Genomic DNA, 21,954 nt, shown 5'->3' on the forward strand with positions numbered 1-21,954 from the left:
AAAGAAAATTTCTTTTCAAATTCTCTCCTTTTCTGCAGCTTACACTCCTAGAGAGTTGTTAAGAGAATTGAGTGATTAAATAAGTTGTCCACAGTTGCACAGCTAGGGTGAATCTAAGTTAGGACTGGAACTCAGGTTTTCCTATCTTTAAAGTTAACTCTGTACATTATGCCATTCTGCTTCTCAGTCTTAAAATGTTAAAAATAAACTTTTAACAATATTTTATGTGTGAATTTTAAAAAAATATATAATTTAATAGATAGCATAGTTTTATAAAAAATAGAGGAAGTACACTGAGATACATGGTTGATTAATAGAATATGAGAAGTAACTTACTGTATTAACAGACCAAAATTTCTGTAAACAGAAATTTGCAAGAAACCAGAGTTACTAACAATTATACTCAAAAGGAGAAAAAAAGCTTTGTTTTTCCAAAATTTTATGATTTTATGTGCTAAGTAAATATCATTTCTAATGGTTTTCATCTCCCTATGTTATCCACAGTCTATAGCAGTTTTAGATTTTCATGATTGATTTGAGCTAGTACCAAATACTAGAACATAGTAAAAATGTTGTAAGATTATTAAGAAAGAAGCTAGACAATACATTATAAAATAAGCTCTCAATTGTGAAGATAAGTAATGGCATTTATTCCTAAGATGGAATAGATATGAAAAAGGAAAGAGCAGTTGGAAAATATCTTAAATAAATGAATCCTATAAAACCAAGTTTTTAACTTTGAAAATATTAGTCCAAAAGCACTGCTACTGCAGTATTATTACAATACTATTTAAAATACATGTATCTGCTTAAATTTATATCTGAATTCTTAATTGCTTATTATTTTATTCTCCTTCATTCATTTTCTGCTCTAGCCAACTGACCTTCTTGCTCTTCCTCAAACACAACAATCTATCTCTCATGCCTTTGTACAGGCTCTCTCCCTCATGCTTGGGATATACTCTCTTCTGAACTTTTACCTTTTTAGAATTCCTCATTTCTTTCAAATAGTGCTGCTTTCACCGTGGAGTCTTTCTTGATCTCTTTAGCTGCTAATGGTTCTTCTTCCCACATATTACCTTGTATTTATTTTGATTATGCTTTTATCTGTATATTCAATCAGTCAACCAGAAGTTACTAAGCTCCTGCTATGTGTTATGCATGGAAGTAAGCACTTTAGAGGCAAAAGGAACTCACAGTCTAATGATAGAGATAGCATGCAAACAACTATGTACAAATATGATATGTGCAGGACAAAATGAGGGTAATCTTAGAAGAAAGGCACTAAGATTAAGGAGGACTTGGAAGGGCTTCAACTAGAGAAAAATGCTTGGTGTTAGAATATGAAGTGCCTTGTGTGGGTGACAACAAGGTGGCCAGTATCTCTGGATTGCAGAGTACATGGGGAATGGAGAATTAAGGTTGGAGAAGACTGAAAAGATAGAAGAGACTTGGGTTGAAAAACATAAAAGTGAAACAGAATTTTTCGTTTGATTCCTCAAGTATTAAGAAGCTCCTGCAATTTATTAAATAGGGTGTTGTTGACATTATCAGATATGAACTTTAGAAAGATCACTTTGATGGCTAGATGGAGGATGACCAGAGGTGAGGAGAGATTTAAGGCAGCAGAAACCCAGCAATAGGTTATTGTAGTAGTCCAGGCTTGAGATGATGACGGTTTGCATCAGGATAGTGGAAGTGTCAGAAGAAAGAAAAGGGCTTAAGAGAAAGCTAAAATTGACAGGACTTTTCAGTAGATTAAATATATGGAATGAGGGAGTATGAAGAGTTGAGGATGCTGGCTAGATTTTGAACATGGGTAACTGGAAGGCTAGTGGTATATGCAAGTATAATAGTGAAGTGTTAGGAATGTTGAGATTAAAGAAAAAGTAATGAGTTTAATTTTAGACATGTTGAATTTAATATGTTCATTGGTCATCCAGTTCAAAATACCTAATTATTTGGAGATGTGATATACTGCTTGTTAGAAGAGAGATGAGGGAGGGCTGGATAATTAGAGTCATTTGACACTGTCGGAGATGATGAAATCACCAAATAAAATAGTAGAGAGGAAGAAAAGTCTTAAGACAAAGTTTTGTAGATCATCCATGTTTAGAAGGTGTGACTTGGATAAAGATCCAGCAAAGGAAATTGAGAAAGAATTAATCTAGAAAGGAAGAGAACCCTGCTGAATCAGTCTTTTGAAAACGTGGACAAAAGAGATTATTAGGAAAAGACAGTGATTGATAGTATCAAAGGCAGCAGAGAAGTAAGAAAAAAACAAAAACTGAGAAAAGGTTAAATTAAACCTAATTATATCAGTTGATTTGGCAATTAAGAAATCATTAGTAATTTTAAAGAGAATATTTTCAATTGAATGATGAGTTCAGAAGCCTTACTGCAGAGTTAAGAGAATGAGATCAAAATTAAGAAGTACCATTTGTAGATGGCCTTCTTAAAGAGTTTAGTCACAAAAAGGTTAGTTGTAGGAAGATAACTGTACATGTTATCTTCCCTATACTATGTTAGATTCTTGAGGCAAGGATTGTTTTATTTTCTTCTTATTTCACAAGAATCTTTATATCTAGTATAGTGCCTGGGACTTAGTAAACTTGTTGATTGATTGTTCACTAATAATACAGTATTAAAAAGTAAAATGCTTTTCTTTCTTCAAGCCTCTACTGACAATGAGGAACTTCTACAATTTCCACTGGAACTTTGCACAGATTCACTTGGTTCTCATCCTTTTTCACCAGCTAAAGGTTGGTTAAGAAAAATAAAAGTTAAACTTAATCTTTCAATTTTTTCTATTTGCTTCCTCCTTTTAAATTAATTATATAATTTTGTGATTAGAATATAGTTATTACTTCTCATATTTGGTGTATTATTTTTCAAATTTTTTAAAGTAAAAATATTTACCTTCTATTCAGATTTCTCAAGTATTTGGATTATAGTCTGTCAATCTTATTTTTAAAAATCTACTCAATACCACAGATAAAGTTGCCTTTCTGTTTTTAATCACTGGTTTTTCAAGCATAATCTCATAGACTTCCTCTCCCTCACCATTTTCTTTTTCTGTAAAAATGAACTCTTATTTTCTGAATATTCAGAGAAAGCAAAATTACTGTTTGCTTTATTGCATCTACATAGCATGTATAGAATCAGGAGTCTATGTGCAAGCAGGAAAAGAATGATCATTTTTTTCCCTGGTAACTAACTTTTACATATCTTGGCTACTAATCTTAGTAGCATTATTGTATACAAGTAATTTTTCCCAAGTACAAAATGCTTATTCCTTTGTAACTGTAACTTTAGCTTATTGGTTCTTGGAAAGAAATGGGAAGTGCTTTTTCTATCTCTTCTACTATTAATGTGATATATAAAAAAAAAAAAAAAACATTCATAGAATTATTAAGTGGCTCATTTTCTAATATACTAAGGAGAAAGGAGGAAAATAGTGTTGTGATGATGATTTAATTTCAGAGATAAACTTAAGGCTTTTTTTTTTTTTTTTTTGTAGTAATTAGATCTAAATTATTCTGGTTTTCTTTCCTTATGTCTCTTTGCTATTTTAAAATTAGACCAAAACATTTTCCTACATAATTTATTAGATTTTGTTTCATATTTTGAAAGTTTAAAAATTGGGGCAGCTAAGTGGCTCAGTGGATAGAGCACTAGCCCTGAAGTCAGGAAGACCTGAATTCAGATCTGATCTCAGACACTTAATACTTCCTAGTTGTGTGATGACTCTGGGCAAGTCACTTAATCCCAATTGCCTCAGAAAAGAAAAAAAAAAAAAAAAAAAAGTCATACATTCCTCTGTGTTACATGAAATGAAAATTTAAAAATCAGATGCTTTTGTGATAACTAATTAAAATTAATATCTTTGGCTTCTTTTTTTTTTTTTTTTTTTTTTTTTTTTTTAAGTGAGGGATTTAAGGCTATGATTTTATTGGTGTAGGGAATTCCTAATGTAGAAACTCCTTTTGCTGATATTTTCAATTCATCAATAATATATTCATAATACACACACACACACACACACACACACACACACACACACACACACACTATAAAATTGCCTAGGGCACTAAGAGGTTTAAGTGACTTTCTATGGTTTCATTGCTAGTATGTATCAGAGGAAGGATTTGAACCTTGGTCCTCTTGACTCCTTCTGACCCCAATATAGTCCCTAATCTACCTGTCTTTTCTCTTCACTGTTCTTTTGAAAACTTCAATTTGACTCTTTGTCCTATTATCACACCCCTGTTTCTCTCAAAGACGTATAAAGGAAAAATCAAATTCTGACAAGGTTCAGAATCTAAATTATGTGATGTTTATGTATATATATGTAACATGTATATGTGTAGGAAGAAATTCCTACATGAAATTCGTGGATCTTTATGGAACACTGACTTGTTTCCCACCCTTTACTTCCAGTGAAGAACATTTACATAAAATTACCATTAAACTGCCAATCTTTCAACCCTTCCATTCTTTGAGAGAATCAGAGGTGTGATAATAAGATAAAGAGTTAAATTGAAGTTTTTAAATCTTGGTTAGATCAGGAAATTACAGACAGCTGAAAAGGAACAAAGACCATCAGACTCTCATTTAAAGATGAAAAAAACCAAAAGCCAGAGAGGTGTACCCTGTGCAATCATGCTCTGAGTAAATGCTGCATAGCATCTCCCATAGAACAATAATATTCCATCATAATCACATATCACAGTTTCTTCAGCCATTCCCCAATTGATGGGTATTCCCTCAATTTCCAATTCTTTTCCCTGAGAACAGAGCTGCTATAAAAAATTTTGTACATATAGGTTCTTTTTATTTTCTCTCTCTCTCTCTCTCTCTTTTTTTTTTTTCCTCTTTTAGGATTCATGCTTACAAGGGGTATTGTTAGGTCAAAGGATATACATGATTTTATAGAATTTTGGACATAGTTTATATCTTTTGATCATTTATCAATTGGAGAATGTTTCTTAATTTTTTCATAATTTTGACTAAGTTCTTATACATTTGAAAATAGAGGACTTCATCAGAGAAACTTCCTTCAAAATTCTTTTCAGTTACTATTGCTAGTTCTATTCCCCTTCCCCTGTTTATTCATTTTCTCTTTCTTTTTATTCTGTCTTTCCTCAAAAGTGTTTTGCTTCTGACCTCCCCAGACCTCAACATGCCCTCCTGTTTTACCACCTTCCCCTCTTCCTGTGTCTCCTTCCCCTCCTACTTTCCTGCAGGGTAAGAGAGCTCTGTACTCATATTAAACATGTATGTTACTTCTTCTTTGAGCCATTTCTGAGGAGAGTAAGATTTACTCTCCTTCCTATCCCCCTCTTACCTTCCACTTAAAAAGTTCTTTCTCTCCTCTTTTTATGGTAGGTAATTTATGCTATTCTACCTCTTTCTTGCCCTTTCTCCCAGCATGTTTCTCTCTTACCCCATGAATTTTTTATTATTATTTTAGATACTGTCCTTTCATATGTAACTTACATCCATGCCTTCTGCCTGTATATGCTCCAAACTTCCATAATAATGTAATAATGAAAACGTTCTTAGGAGTTACAGTATCATCTTTCCATATAGAAATGTAAATAAATGCATCTTATTAAGTTCCTTATGATTTTCCTGTCTTGTTTAATCTCCCTATGCTTCTCCTGAGTCCTGTTTTTTGAAAATAAAATTTCTGTTTAGCTCTGGTCTTTTCATCATGAATGCTTGAAAGTCCTTTATTTCATTGAATGTCCACCTTTTCCCCTGTTGGATTATATTCAGTTTTGTGGGGGAGGTAATTCTTGATTGTTATCCTAGCTTCATTGCTTTCCAGAATATTTTATTTCCAGCCCTCTGATCCTTTAATGTAGAAGATGCTAAATCTATATTATCCAGGCTATGGCTCCACTATACTTGAATTGTTTTCTTTCTAGATGCTTGCCCAAATCTCTTTCAGGAGATGATCAGTGGGTTCTTACCATTTCTATTTTACCTTCTGGTTCTAGAATATCAGGATATTTTTCCTTGATGATTTTTTGAAAGATGATATTCAGTCTTTTAAAATAATGGCTTTCAGGTAGACTAATGATTTTAAAATTATCTCTCCTGGATTTATTTTCCAGGTCATTTGTTTTTCCAGTGAGATATTTCACATTGTTTTCTGTCTTTTTTTTTTTTTTTTCTCTCGTTCTTTTGGTTTTGTTTTATTGTTTCTTGATTTCTCGTAATAGTCATTAGCTTCCATTTGCTCAATTCTTAATTTTAAGGAATTATTTTCCTCAGTGAACTTTTGTGCTCATTTGGCTAATTTTGCTTTTTAAGGCATTCTCTAGAGTCATTGCCTTTTGCATCATTTAATTTCTCTTCCCATTTTCCCCCTCAACTTCTTTTAATTTTCAGATTCTCTTTTGAGCTCTTCCATGACTTGAGACCAATTATTATTTTTCTTGGAGTATTTGGATGTAGGAGCTTTGACTTGGTTATCTTCTTCTCAGTGTGTGTTTTGATCTTCTTTGTCATCATAGTAACTTTCTGTGGTTAGAACCTTTTTCTTTAAATGTTTTTTCCAGCCTAATACTTGGCTTTTAACTCTTTATTAAAGTAGGGCTGTGTTTCCAGGGTGGAGGGTGTAATGTCCCAAGCTTTAGAGGTTTTATGTAGCTGCTTTCAGAGATCCTTTTAGGAACCTGACCACAAGCTCTCTTTCTGCCCTGGAACTATAAGGGGGTGGGGGGGCATCTCTGCTCCATTGTGACCATAACATGTTGTGTGTGGAAGCAACTGAGTCCTTCCTTAGTACTAGTAAATAAGCCTCCTGTGGGCTGAGGCCCCTGGAAGCTGCTGCTGCCCCCACTCCTGTTTTGCTGATTTCCCAAGGCCCTCTCACGCTCGTGAAACAAATCTTTCTTGCCAACCTTCCAAGTCATCTCTAGTGTCTCTGAGCACTGATTCAGAGGCCCCAAGGGTCCACTCTTGCTTTGCTGTGGCCTGGGCCTGGGCCAGTGCTATGCTGGGATGGCCTGCACATGGACTCTACTAGACTGTAGAGCAATAGACCTTTCCTGCTGATCTTCCAAGTTGTCTTTGGCTAGAAAATTGTTCTGCTTAGTCTTTTTGTGGACTCTAAAATTTATTGACAGTCATTATTTAAAGGAATTTGGAGGGATTTGGGGAGAGCTCTGCTGAGACCCTGCCTTTATTCTGCCATCTTGGCTGTTTCCAACATTTCATTTTTTAAATGAAGTTTTGAGTTTCAAATTTTCTCTTTCCCCCCTTCTTCATTTCCTTCCCTGAGATTGTAAGCAGATTGATATGGATTATAAATGTGCAATCATATAAAACATTTCCATATTAGACATGTTGTGAAAGAAGAAATAGAACAAAAGGGGGAAAAAAAAACAACAAAAAAAGGAAAATAATATGCTTTGTTCTGCATTCAAATTCCCATCAGTTCCCTCCCCCCCCCCCCCCCCCCCCATGTGGATAGAATTTTCCTTCATGAATGTTTTGGAATTGTCTTGGATCAATCACTATCTTGTGATCATTCATAATTGATCATCACACACTGTTGCTATTACTGTGTACAATGTTCTCCTGATTTTGTTCATTTCACTTTGCAGCTTTCTTTTTTGAATAGTTATATGAAAGAGAAATTTCCTTGCTATTTAAGCTACTGATAATTATTTAAAGGGATTAGTGAACTTTTGAGCTGGGATATATTTGCATGAGCAGGTGCTTAAGCTATAGGTTCAGAAAAGCATTGCTGGTTATCTTGGTAACTATGGAAAAGTCTTCATTGAGAAGATCATTGCTTTTATGCAAAAAGTAATTTTGTATGACTTCTCTATTAGGTTGGTATATACCTTCTTTAGAATATAATGTATAATCTGAATAATATTTTATCTTTGTTTCTATTCTAAGCCATTTTTCTTTCTTTCCAAATTTGTTTTTAAAAGATGGTTTAGTTTAAATAAAATGATAAGTTAATTATTGCATTTATGTAAGTATTTTGGTGCTATCAAGTTGAAATATAAATAGATGTGCGATTACAAAATTAGCATTAACCTTTTTGTGCTAATTAATGGGTTTTGAGTCTTTACAAGTTTAAATGGATTTTTATCCTGGCTGACTATATCCATAAACAATCTAGAGCCTCCATTTGCTACTTTTTCTTCCTTTTTAATATTACTATTAGAGGGCAACAATTGTCAAAGAGATTGGAGACTTACAGGCAAGTCTAAAGAAGACAGATCTTTGCAGAAGATAAAGAATTAAATGTGTTTGAGAGGGGAGTGAATGAGAGGGAAGAGATGAGAATGTATTGAATTTAATTAGCCTCAATCAAATCATCTTCATTTAAATCAGATTTTTTTTTCCCTTGAGGCTGGGGTTAAGTGACTTGCCCAGGGTCACACAGCTAGGAAGTGTTAAGTGTCTGAGACCAGATTTGAACTTGGGTCCTCCTGAATTCAAGGCTGGTGCTCTATCCACTGCACCACCTAGCTGCCCCTAAATCGGATTTTTAACCATTTTTGTCTTTTGGTGTTTTAATGGTCTGATTAAGCCTCAGAGGGTCTGATTCATTCTCAGAATAATCCTTTTAAGGGCATAAAATAAAGGAAAATAAGTATATTGAACTACAGTCATCAAAATGTTTTTTAAAAAAGTTAACTCCCCAGATTAAGAACTCCTAACTAAAAGGAAAGAAAATAAAGTATACAGAGAGATGAAAATGGAAGAAATAGGGATTACTTATAAGAAAAGGAAAAAAATAAGTAAGAAAAGGGCAGTCACAGAATAGGAAGAAAGAATGCGTGATAGGAAAACCAAAAGCCTAGACAGAGACAATAGGTATTAAAAAAAAAAAAGAAAAGAAAAGAAAGGGAAGGAGAAGAGATAAAGGGCATTGTATGCCTCAAAAAAGAAACTAAAATAATTTTTTTGAAATAGATTGATTATGGTAGTCACCATTTATAGTAGGTATATACAAATTAGAGTACTGTAGCTAGAAGAAAATAAATCATTTTAGTCAAACCTCTCTATTTTATTAAAAAAAAAAAAAAACTAAAGTTTAGAGCACACCACTAGTAGCTGACAGAGCTGTTATCTTCCAATGTAGATTTTTTTTTAAATAGCTTTTTATTTACCAGATACATGCATGGGTAATTTTACAGCATTGACAATTGCCTAGCCTTTTGTCCCAGTTTTTCCCCTCCTTCCCCCTACCCGCTCCCCCAGATGGCAGGTTGACCAATACATGTTAAATATGTTAAAATATAAATTAAATACAATATATATATACATCTCCAAACAGTTATTTTGCTGTACAAAAAGAATTGGACTTTGAAATAGTGTACAATTAGTCTGTGAAGGAAATAAAAAATGCAGGCGGACAAAAATAGGGGGATTGGGAATTTTATGTAGTAGTTCATAATCATCTCCCAGAGTTCTTTCACTGGGTATAGCTGGTTCAATTCATTACTGCTCTATTGGAACTGATTTGGTTCATTTCATTGTTAAAGATGGCCATGTCCATCAGAATTGATCATCATATAGTACTGTTATTGAATGAAGTATATAATGATCTCCTGGTCCTGCTCATTTCATTCAGCATCAGTTCATGTAAGTTTCTCCAGGCCTTTCTGAAATCCTCCTGCTGGTCATTTCTTACAGAACAATAATATTCCATAATATTCATATACCACAATTTATTCAGCCATTCTTCAATTGATGGGCATCCACTCAGTTTCCATTTTCTGGCCACTACAAAGAAGGCTGCCACAAACATTCTTGCACATACAGGTCCCTTTCCCTTCTTTAAGATCTCTTTGGGATATAAGCCCAGTAGTAACACCACTGTATCAAAGGGTATGCACAGTTTGATAACTTTTTGAGCATAGTTCCAAATTACTCTCCAGAATGGCCGGATGTATTCACAATTTCACCAACAATGCATCAGTGTCCCTGTTTTCCCACATCCCCTCCAACATTACGCATTATCTTTCCCTGCCATTCTAGCCAATCTGACAGGTGTGTAGTGGTATCTCAGAGTTGTCTTAATTTGTATTTCTCTGATTAATAATGAGTTGGAGCATCTTTTCATATGGCTAGAAATAGTTTAAATTTCTTCATCTGAGAATTGTCTGTTCATATCCTTTGACCATTTATCAATTGGAGAATGGCTTGATTTCTTATAAATTAGAGTCAATTCTCTATATATTTTGGAAATGAGGCCTTTAATAGAACCTTTGACTGTAAAAATGTTTTCCCAGTTTATTGCTTCCCTTCTAATCTTATCTGCATTAGTTTTGTTTGTATAAAAACTTTTCAATTTGATATAATCAAAATTTTCTATTTTATGGTCAATAATGATCTCTACTTCTTCTTTGGTCATAAATTCCTTCCTCTTCCATAAGTCTGAGAGGTAAACTATCCTATGTTCCTCTAATTTATTTATAATCTCATTCTTTATGCCTAGGTCATGAATCCATTTTGACCTGAGCTTGGTGTACAATGTTAAGTGTGGGTCAATGCCTAGTTTCTGCCATACTAATTTCCAATTTTCCCACCAATTTTTGTCAAACATTGAGTTCTTATCTCAAAAGCTGGAGTCTTTGGGTTTGTCAAACACTAGATTATTAAAGTTATTGGTTGTTTTGTCCTTTGAACTTAACTTATTCCACTGATCAACTAGTCTATTTCTTAGCCAATACCAAATGGTTTTGGTAACTGCTGCTTTATAATATAATTTTAGATCTGGTACAGCTAGGCCACTTCCATTTGATTTTTTTTTTTTTCCATTAATTCCCTTGAAATTCTTGACATTTTGTTTTTCCATATAAACTTTGTTGTTATTTTTTTCTAGGTCATTAAAATAGTTTTTTGAGAGTCTGATTGGTATAGCGCTAAATAAATAGATTAGGTAGATTTGCCATTTTTACTATATTTGCTTACCCTATCCAAGAGTATTTAACATTTTTCCAATTGGTTAGATCAGACTTAATTTGTATGGAAAGCATTTTGTAGTTTTGCTCATATAGTTTCTGAGTTTCCCTTGGCAGATAGATTCCTGAATATTTTATACTATTGGTAGTTACTTTAAATGGAATTTCTGTTCATAACGGTAACTGTTGGACTTTGTTAATGATATATAAGAATGCTGATGACTTATGTGGGTTTATTTTGTATCTGAAACTTTGCTAACGGTGTGAATTATTTCTAATAGCTTTTTAGTAGAATCTCTTCAGAAGAATAATCCATTATTTTGTCCAAATCCAAAATTTTGTTAGACAATATAAAATATGGCTGAATGAGCATTTGGGCTTTTTTCTTTTTTTCTTTTTTTTTTTTTTGACACTGGCATAATGCTCAGTGGGAAAAATTGAAAGGCTACTAAATATTCTGTAAGAATGCCCTCTGATGATGGTTTCTTTAGGAAAAAAAGTTCTATCCAGAAATGTTTTTGTTGCTGAAACATTTTTAAAAATTTGAATTATTCAATTAAGAATGATCCTTAAATAATCATCAATTTAAGCAGAGTGAAAATCTGATTGGTCCCTGTTGAAATACACGGGGGCCACCTGACAGTGGCTACTGGAGATCCAACCAGACCTGCAGAATGGATTTCTTCTTGTGAGAAGATGATACAAGAAGACTGAGAGGCAGTTGCTATTCTCTGATCTCTCTGACTGAGAGGCTGTTGTGTTGTCTGACCTCTCTTCTCTTCCCTCTGTCTCCAATTTATCTCATTCCCAATCTACAACACCTGTGTCAGCAAAGGCTGACCTGCAACTCCTTCAGATGTTATAATCCACAGCTATGGAAGTTCTCAGAGAATTGACCTGTCCCTTAACAGGTCCCTGATTATACTTCCTTTTTTTTTATTATAGGTTTTTATTTACAAGATATATGCATGGGTAATTTTTCAGCATTGATAATTGCAAAACTTTTTGTTCTAATCTTTCCTCTCCTCCCCACCCCCTCCCCTAAATGGCAGGTAGACCAAGACATGTTAAAGTATATGTTAAATACAATATATGTGTACATATCCATACAGTTATTTTGTTGTACAAGAACTGGACTTTGAAATAGTATACAATTAACCTGTGAAGGAATCAAAAATGCAGGCAGACAAAAATAGAAGGGTTGGGAGCTCTATGTAGTGGTTCACACTCATTTCCCAGAGTTCTTTCGCTGGGTGTAGCTGGTTCAGTTCATTACTGCTCTCTTGGAACTGATTTGGTTCACCTCATTGTTGAAGTTGGCCATGTCTATCAGAATTGATCATCATATAATATTGTTGTTGAAGTATATGATGATCTCCTGGTTCTGCTCACTTCACTCAGCATTAGTTCATGTCAGTCTCTCCAACCTCTCTGAAATCATCCTGCTGGTCATTTCTTACAAAACAATAATATTCCATAATATTCATATACCACAATTTATTCAGCCATTCTCCATTTGGTGGGTATCCACTCAGTTTCCAGTTTCTTTCTGCACTACAAAAAGGGCAGCCACAAACATTCTTGCACATACAGGTCCCTTTCCCTTCTTTAAGATCTCTTTGAGATATAAGCCCAGTAGTAATACTGCTGATCAAAGGGTATGCACAACCTGATCATACTTCTTCAAAAAGCACTTTGAGATTATTCTCTTAGACCTAGTCAGTTGACCACCATTTAAAGTCTTAGTGTGTGGCTTGCTGTCACTTAGTACCAAGAATACAAATACAGGGAGGGAGAGAAGAATGGGGGATCGGAGATGGGATTCATTCAAAGAGCTTACATTCTTTTTTTTTTTTTTTTTTTTTTTTCCTGAGGCTGGGGTTAAGTGACTTGCTCAGGGTCACACAGCTAGGAAGTGTTAAGTGTCTGGAAACAGATTTGAACTTGGGTCCTCCTGAATTCAAAGCTGTGCTCTATCCACTGCACCACCTAGCTGCCCCAAGAGCTTACCTTCTAATGAGAAATACAGCACTTAAATAAAAGGAAGCTGAAAGGGAATGGGATGGGGGAAGGCTGAGGTACCTGATACTGGGGCATTAATGTTTTTCTAGTTTATAAACCTTTGGTAGCTTGGTTGGCATGGCATTTAATAAGTAAATTAATGGAAGTAGTAATGTTACTTTTACTGTATTTGAATTGCCCTATTCATGAGTAATTAATTTTTCTCCAGTCATTTGTCTATCTTTGTGTAAAGAATATTTTGTAATTGTATTTATATAGTTACCGTGTATCTTTATAGGTAGACTACCAAGCATTTTATACATCCTGAAATAATTATTAAATTATTTCTCTCTCTTGTTCTCAAGTTCGCTGAAATTATTAAATACTTCAATTATTTTTAGTTGTCTCTCTAATTCTATCATCTACAAAAAGTCATCATTTTGGATTTTCTTTGTCAATGCTTGGTTCCTTATTTTCTTTTTCTTACTGCTTTTGCTAGTTTTTCCAGCACTATATTAAATAGTAGTATTGATAGTGGACATCTTTGCTTTACCCTTGACCTTATTGGAAAGGACTCTTCGTTTATCCATAATTGGAATAGTGTAAGATATAAATTATAAGCTAGTCCATTTTTCTATAAAGACACTACTTATTTCCCTCCTGATTTCAGGACCTGTGCTCTATCCACTCGACTTTCTAAGTACACATACACACACACTCTCCCTCCTTTTCTCTCTTTCTCTCTTTTTCTCTGTCTTTCTACTCTGTCTCTTTCCTCACTCACTCTGTGTCTTTCTGTGTCTCTTTTTCTCCCTACTCTTTCTGTCTCCTCCTCTCTCTTTACTCTCTCTCCTCTTTTTTCCCCTTAATAATATTTTATTTTTCCAATTTAATCTAAAGATAGTTTTTAGCATTCATTTTTATATTCCAAATATTTTCTCCCTCTCTCCTTGAGGTCCTCTCCTCAAGACAGCAAGCAATTTCATACAGGTTATACATATACAATGCTTTTAAACATACTTCCTATTTGTCATGTTGTGAAAGAAAAATCAGAACAAAAAGGAAAAAATCGCAAGAAAGGGAAAAAAAACAAGATAAAAATAGTTCTCCATAGTTCTCTCTCTGGATGTGGATGGTATTTTCTATCCCAAGTCTGTTGGAATTGTTTTGGATTAACACATTGCTGAGAAAAGTTTATGGTTAATAATCCCATAATTTTGGTGTTACTGTGTGCAATGTTCTCTTTGTCCTGCTCATTTCACTCAGCATCAGTTCATCTAAGTCTTCCCAGGCTTTTCAGAAATCAACCTGCTCTTCAATTCTTACAGAACAATAATATTCCATTACATTCATATACCATAATTTTTTCAGCCATTCCTTAATTGATGGGTATCCACTCAATTTCCAATTCCCTGACTCTGAAAAGCATGCTACAAGTATTTTTGCTCATGTAGGTCCTTTTTCCTTGTTTATGATTTCTTTGGGGTACAGACACAGTAGTGATGCTACTGGATCAAAGGGTATACATAATTTTATAGCCCTTCTATAGTTTCAAACTCTTCTCTAGAATGATCCTCTGGATTAGTTCACAACTCCACCAACAATGCATTAGTATCCTGGTTTTCCTACATCCCCTCCAACATTAATCATTTTTTTCTATTATTTTAACTAATTTATCTCAGTTATTTTCATTTGCATTTCTCTAATCTTTAGACACACATTCCTTTCTCTTGGAAATACCCTCAGGCATTAAGGAAAGGGGCATACTAATAGTTGTTGCCTTATTTTTGACTAAGTTTTAGGACTTCAGAATCATGATAGTTGATAGATTGGTATTAACTGGGAATTTCTGAAAAAGTCATTATAAGGTGCTATTATAAAGAAAAATTTCTTCTAATTTCTCTTCAAAATTCATTTAAAATAAGTGTTCTGAATTGTTTTACAAAATGAGTTCCTTAATGTTCACTTTTTAGACTCTACTAGACACATTTTTTTAACTATACCTCCTCCCCTACCCTCACACTCTTTTCTTTTTACTTGTATTTCAGTTTATCTCCTTGGACATTGACCTCCTTCCTTACTTTCCCCCTATCCCCATAACATTTTGTCTTTTAATCCTATTTCCTTTTGTTGACTAATTATGTTGTTTGTTATTACCGTAATCTTTGTAAAACTCGTTTGTGTCATTATAAATAGGTATATTTCCTGTGATTTTTACTAGTTTTGTGGTTTTGAAACACATTGGTATATCTTTAAAAATCCATTATAAATTTATTTTTTAATAGGACTTAAAATTTCATTGGCATAGAAAATTCCTAGTGAGGAAATTCCTGCTATCATTGCTTGGTGGCACTGACTTTGCAACTTACAGTCTTATCCAGTTGTTTGGCATACTGAGAGGCTAAGTGATTTATTTCAAAGACTTAAATCTGCATTCAGGTCATTGATCTACTCAAATTTACATCTGAAATATTTATTTGGTTTGGTTTTGTACTAAAGCTTTTTGCCAGCATTTCCAGAACTATACCAAATAGCAATAGACATCTTTGCTTTACCTTATAGGAAAGAACTCTAGTTTATTCATAGTTGGAATTTAAAATGTAAATAATAAACCAGTCTATTTTTCTATGGAGACACTACTTATTTCTCTTGGTTAAAAAAAAACACTCATTGTTATCTCTTAATCTTCTAATTCATAAAGGTATTACATAATGAACAGATGCGAATATTAAGCATCTAAGCTAATATTGTTCATATTGTCTTATTAGAACACCTGGAGAGTGCAAGTTCTAACTCAGGTATACCAGCTGCACAGAGAGGTAAGTTTGTATAATTAAGCCATTAGTCACCAGATGTGAAACTAGGTTAATGGATGATTACAGTTGTCTGAGGAAACACATTAAACATTGAAATGGATACCAAATTATGACTTTGTGACAGCATATTTTTCAAAAAAAGTCAAAGTCTTAGCTTTTAGCTGCTTTTAATATTTGTTTTTTTCCTGGAAATGGTAAGAGGAGTTCTTTTTAATTTTTAAGTGGACTGATACAAATTTTCTTCTTTGAATATTCTGAGAATGTTAGATAGTAGAACCAGGAGTAGAGTTTTATCTAGACTTTTATAATAAATAATATAGTATGTTCTTTGGAAAATATTTTTCTTTTGTCCCTTATTTTTTCTTCTGATTCTGGTGAAATTAATTTTGATTTTAGATTCAAGTTAGAGAAAATAATTATTGACAACATATTGGAATGGTAATTGCTCATTAGCTCTTTCTGAAAAATCCAAAAAGTAACTTAGGACTAAAGTAACTTCACTAAAACTATTATAAAATAGGAAGTATGGGAAGAAGTTAGTTCAAGAAAGAATATTATTTTTTTAGTTTTAAAATTGTTTCTCTAGCTCTGAATTCTCTAAAATATCACGCAAAGTTGTGACATCATCACAGAAACTTAACCAACTACTTGAAATATTGGGTTAGGAAAAACTAGTGTCTGAAAGCTCATTTAAAAAAATTATCTTAATTAACTGACTTGGAAAAGAATCATTCTTTTTTCTTAGATACAGTTAATTGCTTCATCAGAAGGACTATTGTGACGAACAAGACACGTCATCCATATTTTTTCTTTGTTTTTTTTTTTCTTTTGTTTTCTGTCTGTGTTTTCAGCGACATCAATTGATTACAGTTCCTTTGCAGACAGATGCAACAGCTGGATAGAGCTCATTAAACTGAAAGCTCAGACCATAAGACGTGGATCAATTAAGACAAGTAGGCGGATGTTTCTACCACATTATGATGATATTCTGAGAAGCATATCTCTGATTTCCTAGTGGTGAAGGCTGGACTTTATTACCCAGTAATAACATTGCCAATCAAATGTATATATCAGAGTGTGAAAGCTGCAGACACTAATGCCCATTTTAACAAATATTATAGTAGGATTTCTAGGACTTAATAATTTAAAATGTAAAATTCATTGCTTTTTTGACTTTATGAAAGTGCAAGCAGAAATATATAAATAGGTACATATACTAGGGAAAAGAAAATAAATTGCTCAATTTTTGAAGAGATATTTACTCTAGGGCTTTAATGGACCATTTAGTAAATGACAGTCACCATGATATGAGAAGACTTCCAGAAAAACAATCATCAAACTCTTCCCTTACTGGTAAAATTAGGTTTATTACATGTATGTTCTACAATACCTGATATATTGGTGTAGTTAATTGTGTTTTTGTGAAAAATCAATTAAAATCATTTATAGGATAGGCAGTGTCATTTATGATGTTAAATTGTGAATTCATTAGTCACAGATCTAATTTTAAAAAAAGACAAAACATTACAATTAATAGTATTTACAGACACTGATGAAGACTTCTGAAAAAAATGGAAAAAACTGTACTGGTAAATTAACAACTTTCACACTCTTCCTATAATAATTTGTTTCTACAGCAGATAATTGTTAAAGCTCTGCCACTTTTTCTTTTTCTTCACTCTGTAACTGATCATTGTGTGTGTAGCTACATTGCATCACTATTTTCTTTTGCAGGAATGTCATTTGCCTTCCCAAAGAATTTCATTGCAACTTTTCCTCTTGTATTTTCTCTCTATTTTCAGTTGCATGTAGTGCATGATAATGTCTTTTCTTTCATGACATGGCTTAGCTTCACAGACAGCTGAATGTTGTTACACAACTACTTGGAAACCATACAGAAGATTGATTAAAGAATCACCATCTAAAGACTTTCTTTTGTTTCCCAAATTTTAGCTGTGTCAGTTGAGAAAGCAAGCCCATTGACTGAAGGACATTTCCGGCAACGCTCTGCTCCTGCTTGTGCTAATTCCACAGTTGGTGTAGTTAAGATGACACCTCTTTCTTTCATTCCCGGGGCAAAAATAACAAAATATCTTGGTATAATTAATATGTTTTTTATACGGGAAACTACTTCTTTACGTGAGGTGAGCTCAATACACATTATTATTGTCATTTTGCTAATTTGTACTAAGTAAACTACTATTTAAAAATTACAAATTATGCTTCAAAAGTGATCTACACTAAAATCTTAAATATTATCCATATAAATTTGTGTATTATAAGTAGTATATTATTATGATATTTTGGGCACTTCTGATTATAAATTCTGTCTAAATTTAGTGCATACCTGCTTAATAGACATATACTTTTTGTAATAACTACTATTATTGCCAAATGATAATTTATTTAGTTTTGTGTATGTTTAAACATGTTTGTTGGTATAGATTCCTAGACTTAATCACTTAGGATAATTGTCATCCAGTTGTGATGAAAAGTTTTAGTGTATGTAATAGATAGTTTCTGAGATGTTTAATGTTAATTCAATAATATTTTATATGTAATAATGCAATTTTCTATCTAAAGTGGTTTCTTTTGTATGGATTTTAGGCATCTATTATGTACTAAGCACTGTGCTAGACAATTGAGGATACAAAGATATAGATGAGATAGTCCCTATCCTCAAATTTACATTCTATTGGTAGAGACAAAATTTGCATATATATAATATATATATGTACATATGCATATATATTATATTCTCTGTGTGTGTATATTTATAAAAAAATAATTATGATAGAGAGGGAACTAGATGCTGTGGGGGATCTGCAAAGATTTCATGAAGAAGATGGTACTTGAGCAGGAAGTAAGAGATTCTAAGAGAAAAAAGTGACCCAAACCCCAGATTTGGGATCCATACAATGAAACATTATGAAACTGGAAATGGAATATCATATTTGATGAACAGAGGGAAGGACAGTTTGGCTACCTCCTAAAGGGGAATATAATAAGATTGGGAAGATATGTTGAGCTTAGGTTATGAAAAACTCAAAAAACTGAACAGTAGAATTTATATTTTATCCTAGAGGTAATAGAGAACTTTGGGCAGTACCACATTCAAAGTACTGCATCCAAAATTGGACAATTAAGATCACTTTGGCAACTGTGTAGAAAATAGATTGGAGTGGGGAATGTCTTGAGGCAAGAAAAACTTTAGGAGGCTATTGCCACTGTTTAGATGAGACAAAATGATCACTTGAATTAAGATAGTAGCATCTGTAAGTAGTAGAAAAGCTTGTCTAGTATAATTTGGAGGTAGAAGCAACAAGATTTGGCAACTGATAGAAAGTTGATAGATGAGGTTGGAAACCAGATTAAAGGTTGAAAAGTATTTGATAGGAGAGGAAGTGGAGGTAATAAGTACATACATATCTTTTTCTTTCATTTTTGCTGTGAAAGGGAGGAATAAATATACAAGATATTCCCCAGTTTAACTTCAGTAACTATGTACATTTTAATATGTCATTTATTTAAGTGAAGGCATATCTGTAATATCATTGGACATGTTCTGAAATTTTGCTTTATATACTTCCAAAACTTTGTATCCTCTTAAGAAATTATTGCGGTTTCAAAACTAAGCTTGGTAGATATGTCATTATCATATCCCTTCCTTTCACTGCTTTAAAAAAAAAAAAGAGAGAGAGAGAGAAGAAAGATTTAGCGATCATTTTTTAAGATCATTAAATTAATTGGTAATTCTCTTGAACTAAAACTTAAACTGTTGTATAAGATGCAATTTTAAATTAATATCAAATTTTTCATCATGTCAGTGAGAGAACATGAATTCAGTCATTTAGACAAATGATGGATTTTTTTAAGCCAAGGAAAAATAGTTCCTCTAGCTATGATGCAAATTAGCTATTTAGCTATCAGAACTTCTTGAACCTGAAAGTAAATAAATTAGAAGCAACATTTATATGATCTAATTGAATTGGAGCTGTTTTTAGTCAACCCATTAATTCAAAAAAAGGACATAATTATTCAACTTTTTCTTGCTCTGCAGAATAGATGTCTAATAGGATGAGTTTGAAAGTAATTTTCTATAAAGTAAAAATTCCATTGTCTTTTTAAAATTAGAAATTTGTCCCTCAGGAAGAAAAACATTCAATTGAAAACATAAGGTGAGGAAGGAATTCTAAATGATTGGCTAGTTTCATGGGTATTTCTTTGACACCTGGGAAACTAAATTTTTTTCCATGAGAACATTTTATTTTCAAATACATATAAAGGTAGCTTTAAACATTTCATATGTGTAAAACTTTGTGTTCCAAATTTTTCCCTCTCCTCTATTACTTCTGCCCTCCCCAACATAGCAGTCTGTCTGATTTAGGTTAAATATGTTCAATCCTTTTAGACATATGTTCATATTTGTCATTTTGTGCAAGAACAAAAGGGAGAAAACCATGAGTAAAAAAAAAAGCAAATCAAAAAAAAAAAAAAAAAAAAGAAAAGAAAAGAAAGAAAGAAAAGAAAATATTACTCTTTGATCCACATTTAGTCTCCATAGATTTCTCTCTGGATGCTTATGGTATTTTCCATTCATGGGAACATTTCTTAAGAGTTTTCTTAATTTAAAAAGAACATCCTTTTAATTTCTAGTAGAATTGGGTTTCCATATTCAACTGATTACTTCTAATAAAGTAATTATGGTTTAAAAACTGATCATGTTCAGATTATATAAAACAAGAAGCTAATTTGATCAAGCATTCAATCAATTCAATGAAAAAAGTTAATCAAATATATAATTTTTAAAATTTTAAGTTGTTTAAATTTTTATATTTTTAGCTAGACTTAGCTTGGCATTGTACAAATTCAGCTTTTTTTTTTTTTTTTTTTTTTGTCTTTTCATATTCCTTTAAGTTTTGTAAAGCACTTTACAAATATTATCTAATTTTACCTTCACAATGCACCTGGGGAGGGGAGATGCTTTTATTATCCTCATTTCACGGGTGATTCCCGGGATTTTTTTTTTTTTAAGGATTGCACACTGTAGTTTAAGAAATAATAATTGAGACTCAGCTATGTCGTTCACTTGGTAAAGCACCAACCTTGGAGTCAGGAGCACCTGAGTTCAAATTTGGCCTTAGATGTTTTACACTTTATAGTTGTGTTGACCCTGGGCAAGTCATTTAACCCCAACTGCTTCACACACACACACAAAGTAGTAAATGGAAGTTTCCCAGATATTTTAGAACCAGAGGACATAAGTATAGAAAGAATCAGCTAATTCTTTCTGACAAGAATCCCAAAAGGAAAAGTCCTAAAAATGTTAACCAAAATCTATAGGTTCCAAGCACTTCAAATATTGAGGAACTATAGCCAGAATCACAAGCAAGAAGACATTTTGGAATACAGTGTTGTAGTGTTCAAAAAGGCAAAAGAAACTGAGTATGTCTGAGTATAATTCTACAGGAGAAAAACATTGATCTTTAATGGGATAAAAGACTTTTTTAAAAAAGAGTTTTTGACAGAGCCTAGAGCTGAAGAAGAACTTTAAAATACTAAAATACAGACACAAGCCAAAAGAAATCTAAAAATTATTTGAGCAATTTGAATTTGGGGAACTCTGTGATTTCTTATAATTAGGTTTTGTGAGAACTATACACAAAGAGGAAGTGGCAGGGAGAAAAGTACATATTTGATGAACCTTACTCTTATTTTAAACAAAGAAGGATCAGCATATATAAACACAAACAATAAAGTGTATGATATATCATCAAGCTCGACAAGAAAAGAAATGAGGATAAGAAAGGGGGAAATAAGAGTATACATAATACCAAGGAGAGGACAATCAAAAGCAAAATAAACTTCTGATTCTTAAAGGGTAGTGGAGAAATAAAAAGGCAGGGGCGGGGGCGGGGAAGAACTAGAATCTAAGGGGGTACCTTAGATTTCCTCTTATATTGGGAGTGGTCAGTCAAATTGTAGTATTAGGACATAATAAAATATTATTGTGCTATTAAAAAAATGACCAAAGATGATTTCAAAAATTTCTTAGTGGTGTGAAGTAATAGCATGAAGTGTGTAGAGCTGGGATAACAATTTATAAAAAGACAATGATATTGTAACGAAAACAACTTTGAAAGATTTAGGAACTCTTATCAATGTAATAGCCAGATATGACTCCACAGCCCCAT

The 21,954-nt window shown here is 32.9% G+C and overlaps 1 protein-coding gene across 16 annotated transcripts in view; it reads left to right on the top strand.

The window, feature by feature from the left end:
* Window positions 1-21,954, top strand: part of C2CD5 (C2 calcium dependent domain containing 5) — a 125,809-nt gene that overhangs the window by 97,782 nt on the left and 6,073 nt on the right. For 10 of the 16 annotated variants that reach the window (XM_074268850.1, XM_074268849.1, XM_074268848.1 and 7 more), the window contains 4 exons: window positions 2,676-2,762; window positions 15,713-15,763; window positions 16,612-16,713; window positions 17,714-17,904. In XM_074268850.1, coding sequence (XP_074124951.1) covers window positions 2,676-2,762; window positions 15,713-15,763; window positions 16,612-16,713; window positions 17,714-17,904 — 431 coding nt within the window. The remainder of the gene's footprint in view (window positions 1-2,675; window positions 2,763-15,712; window positions 15,764-16,611; window positions 16,714-17,713; window positions 17,905-21,954) is intronic. The other 6 variants (XM_074268851.1, XM_074268836.1, XM_074268840.1 and 3 more) reach the window with 2 other exon arrangements.

The sequence above is a fragment of the Sminthopsis crassicaudata genome, chromosome 5 (genome assembly GCF_048593235.1).
Source record: "Sminthopsis crassicaudata isolate SCR6 chromosome 5, ASM4859323v1, whole genome shotgun sequence".
NCBI lineage: Eukaryota > Metazoa > Chordata > Mammalia > Dasyuromorphia > Dasyuridae > Sminthopsis > Sminthopsis crassicaudata.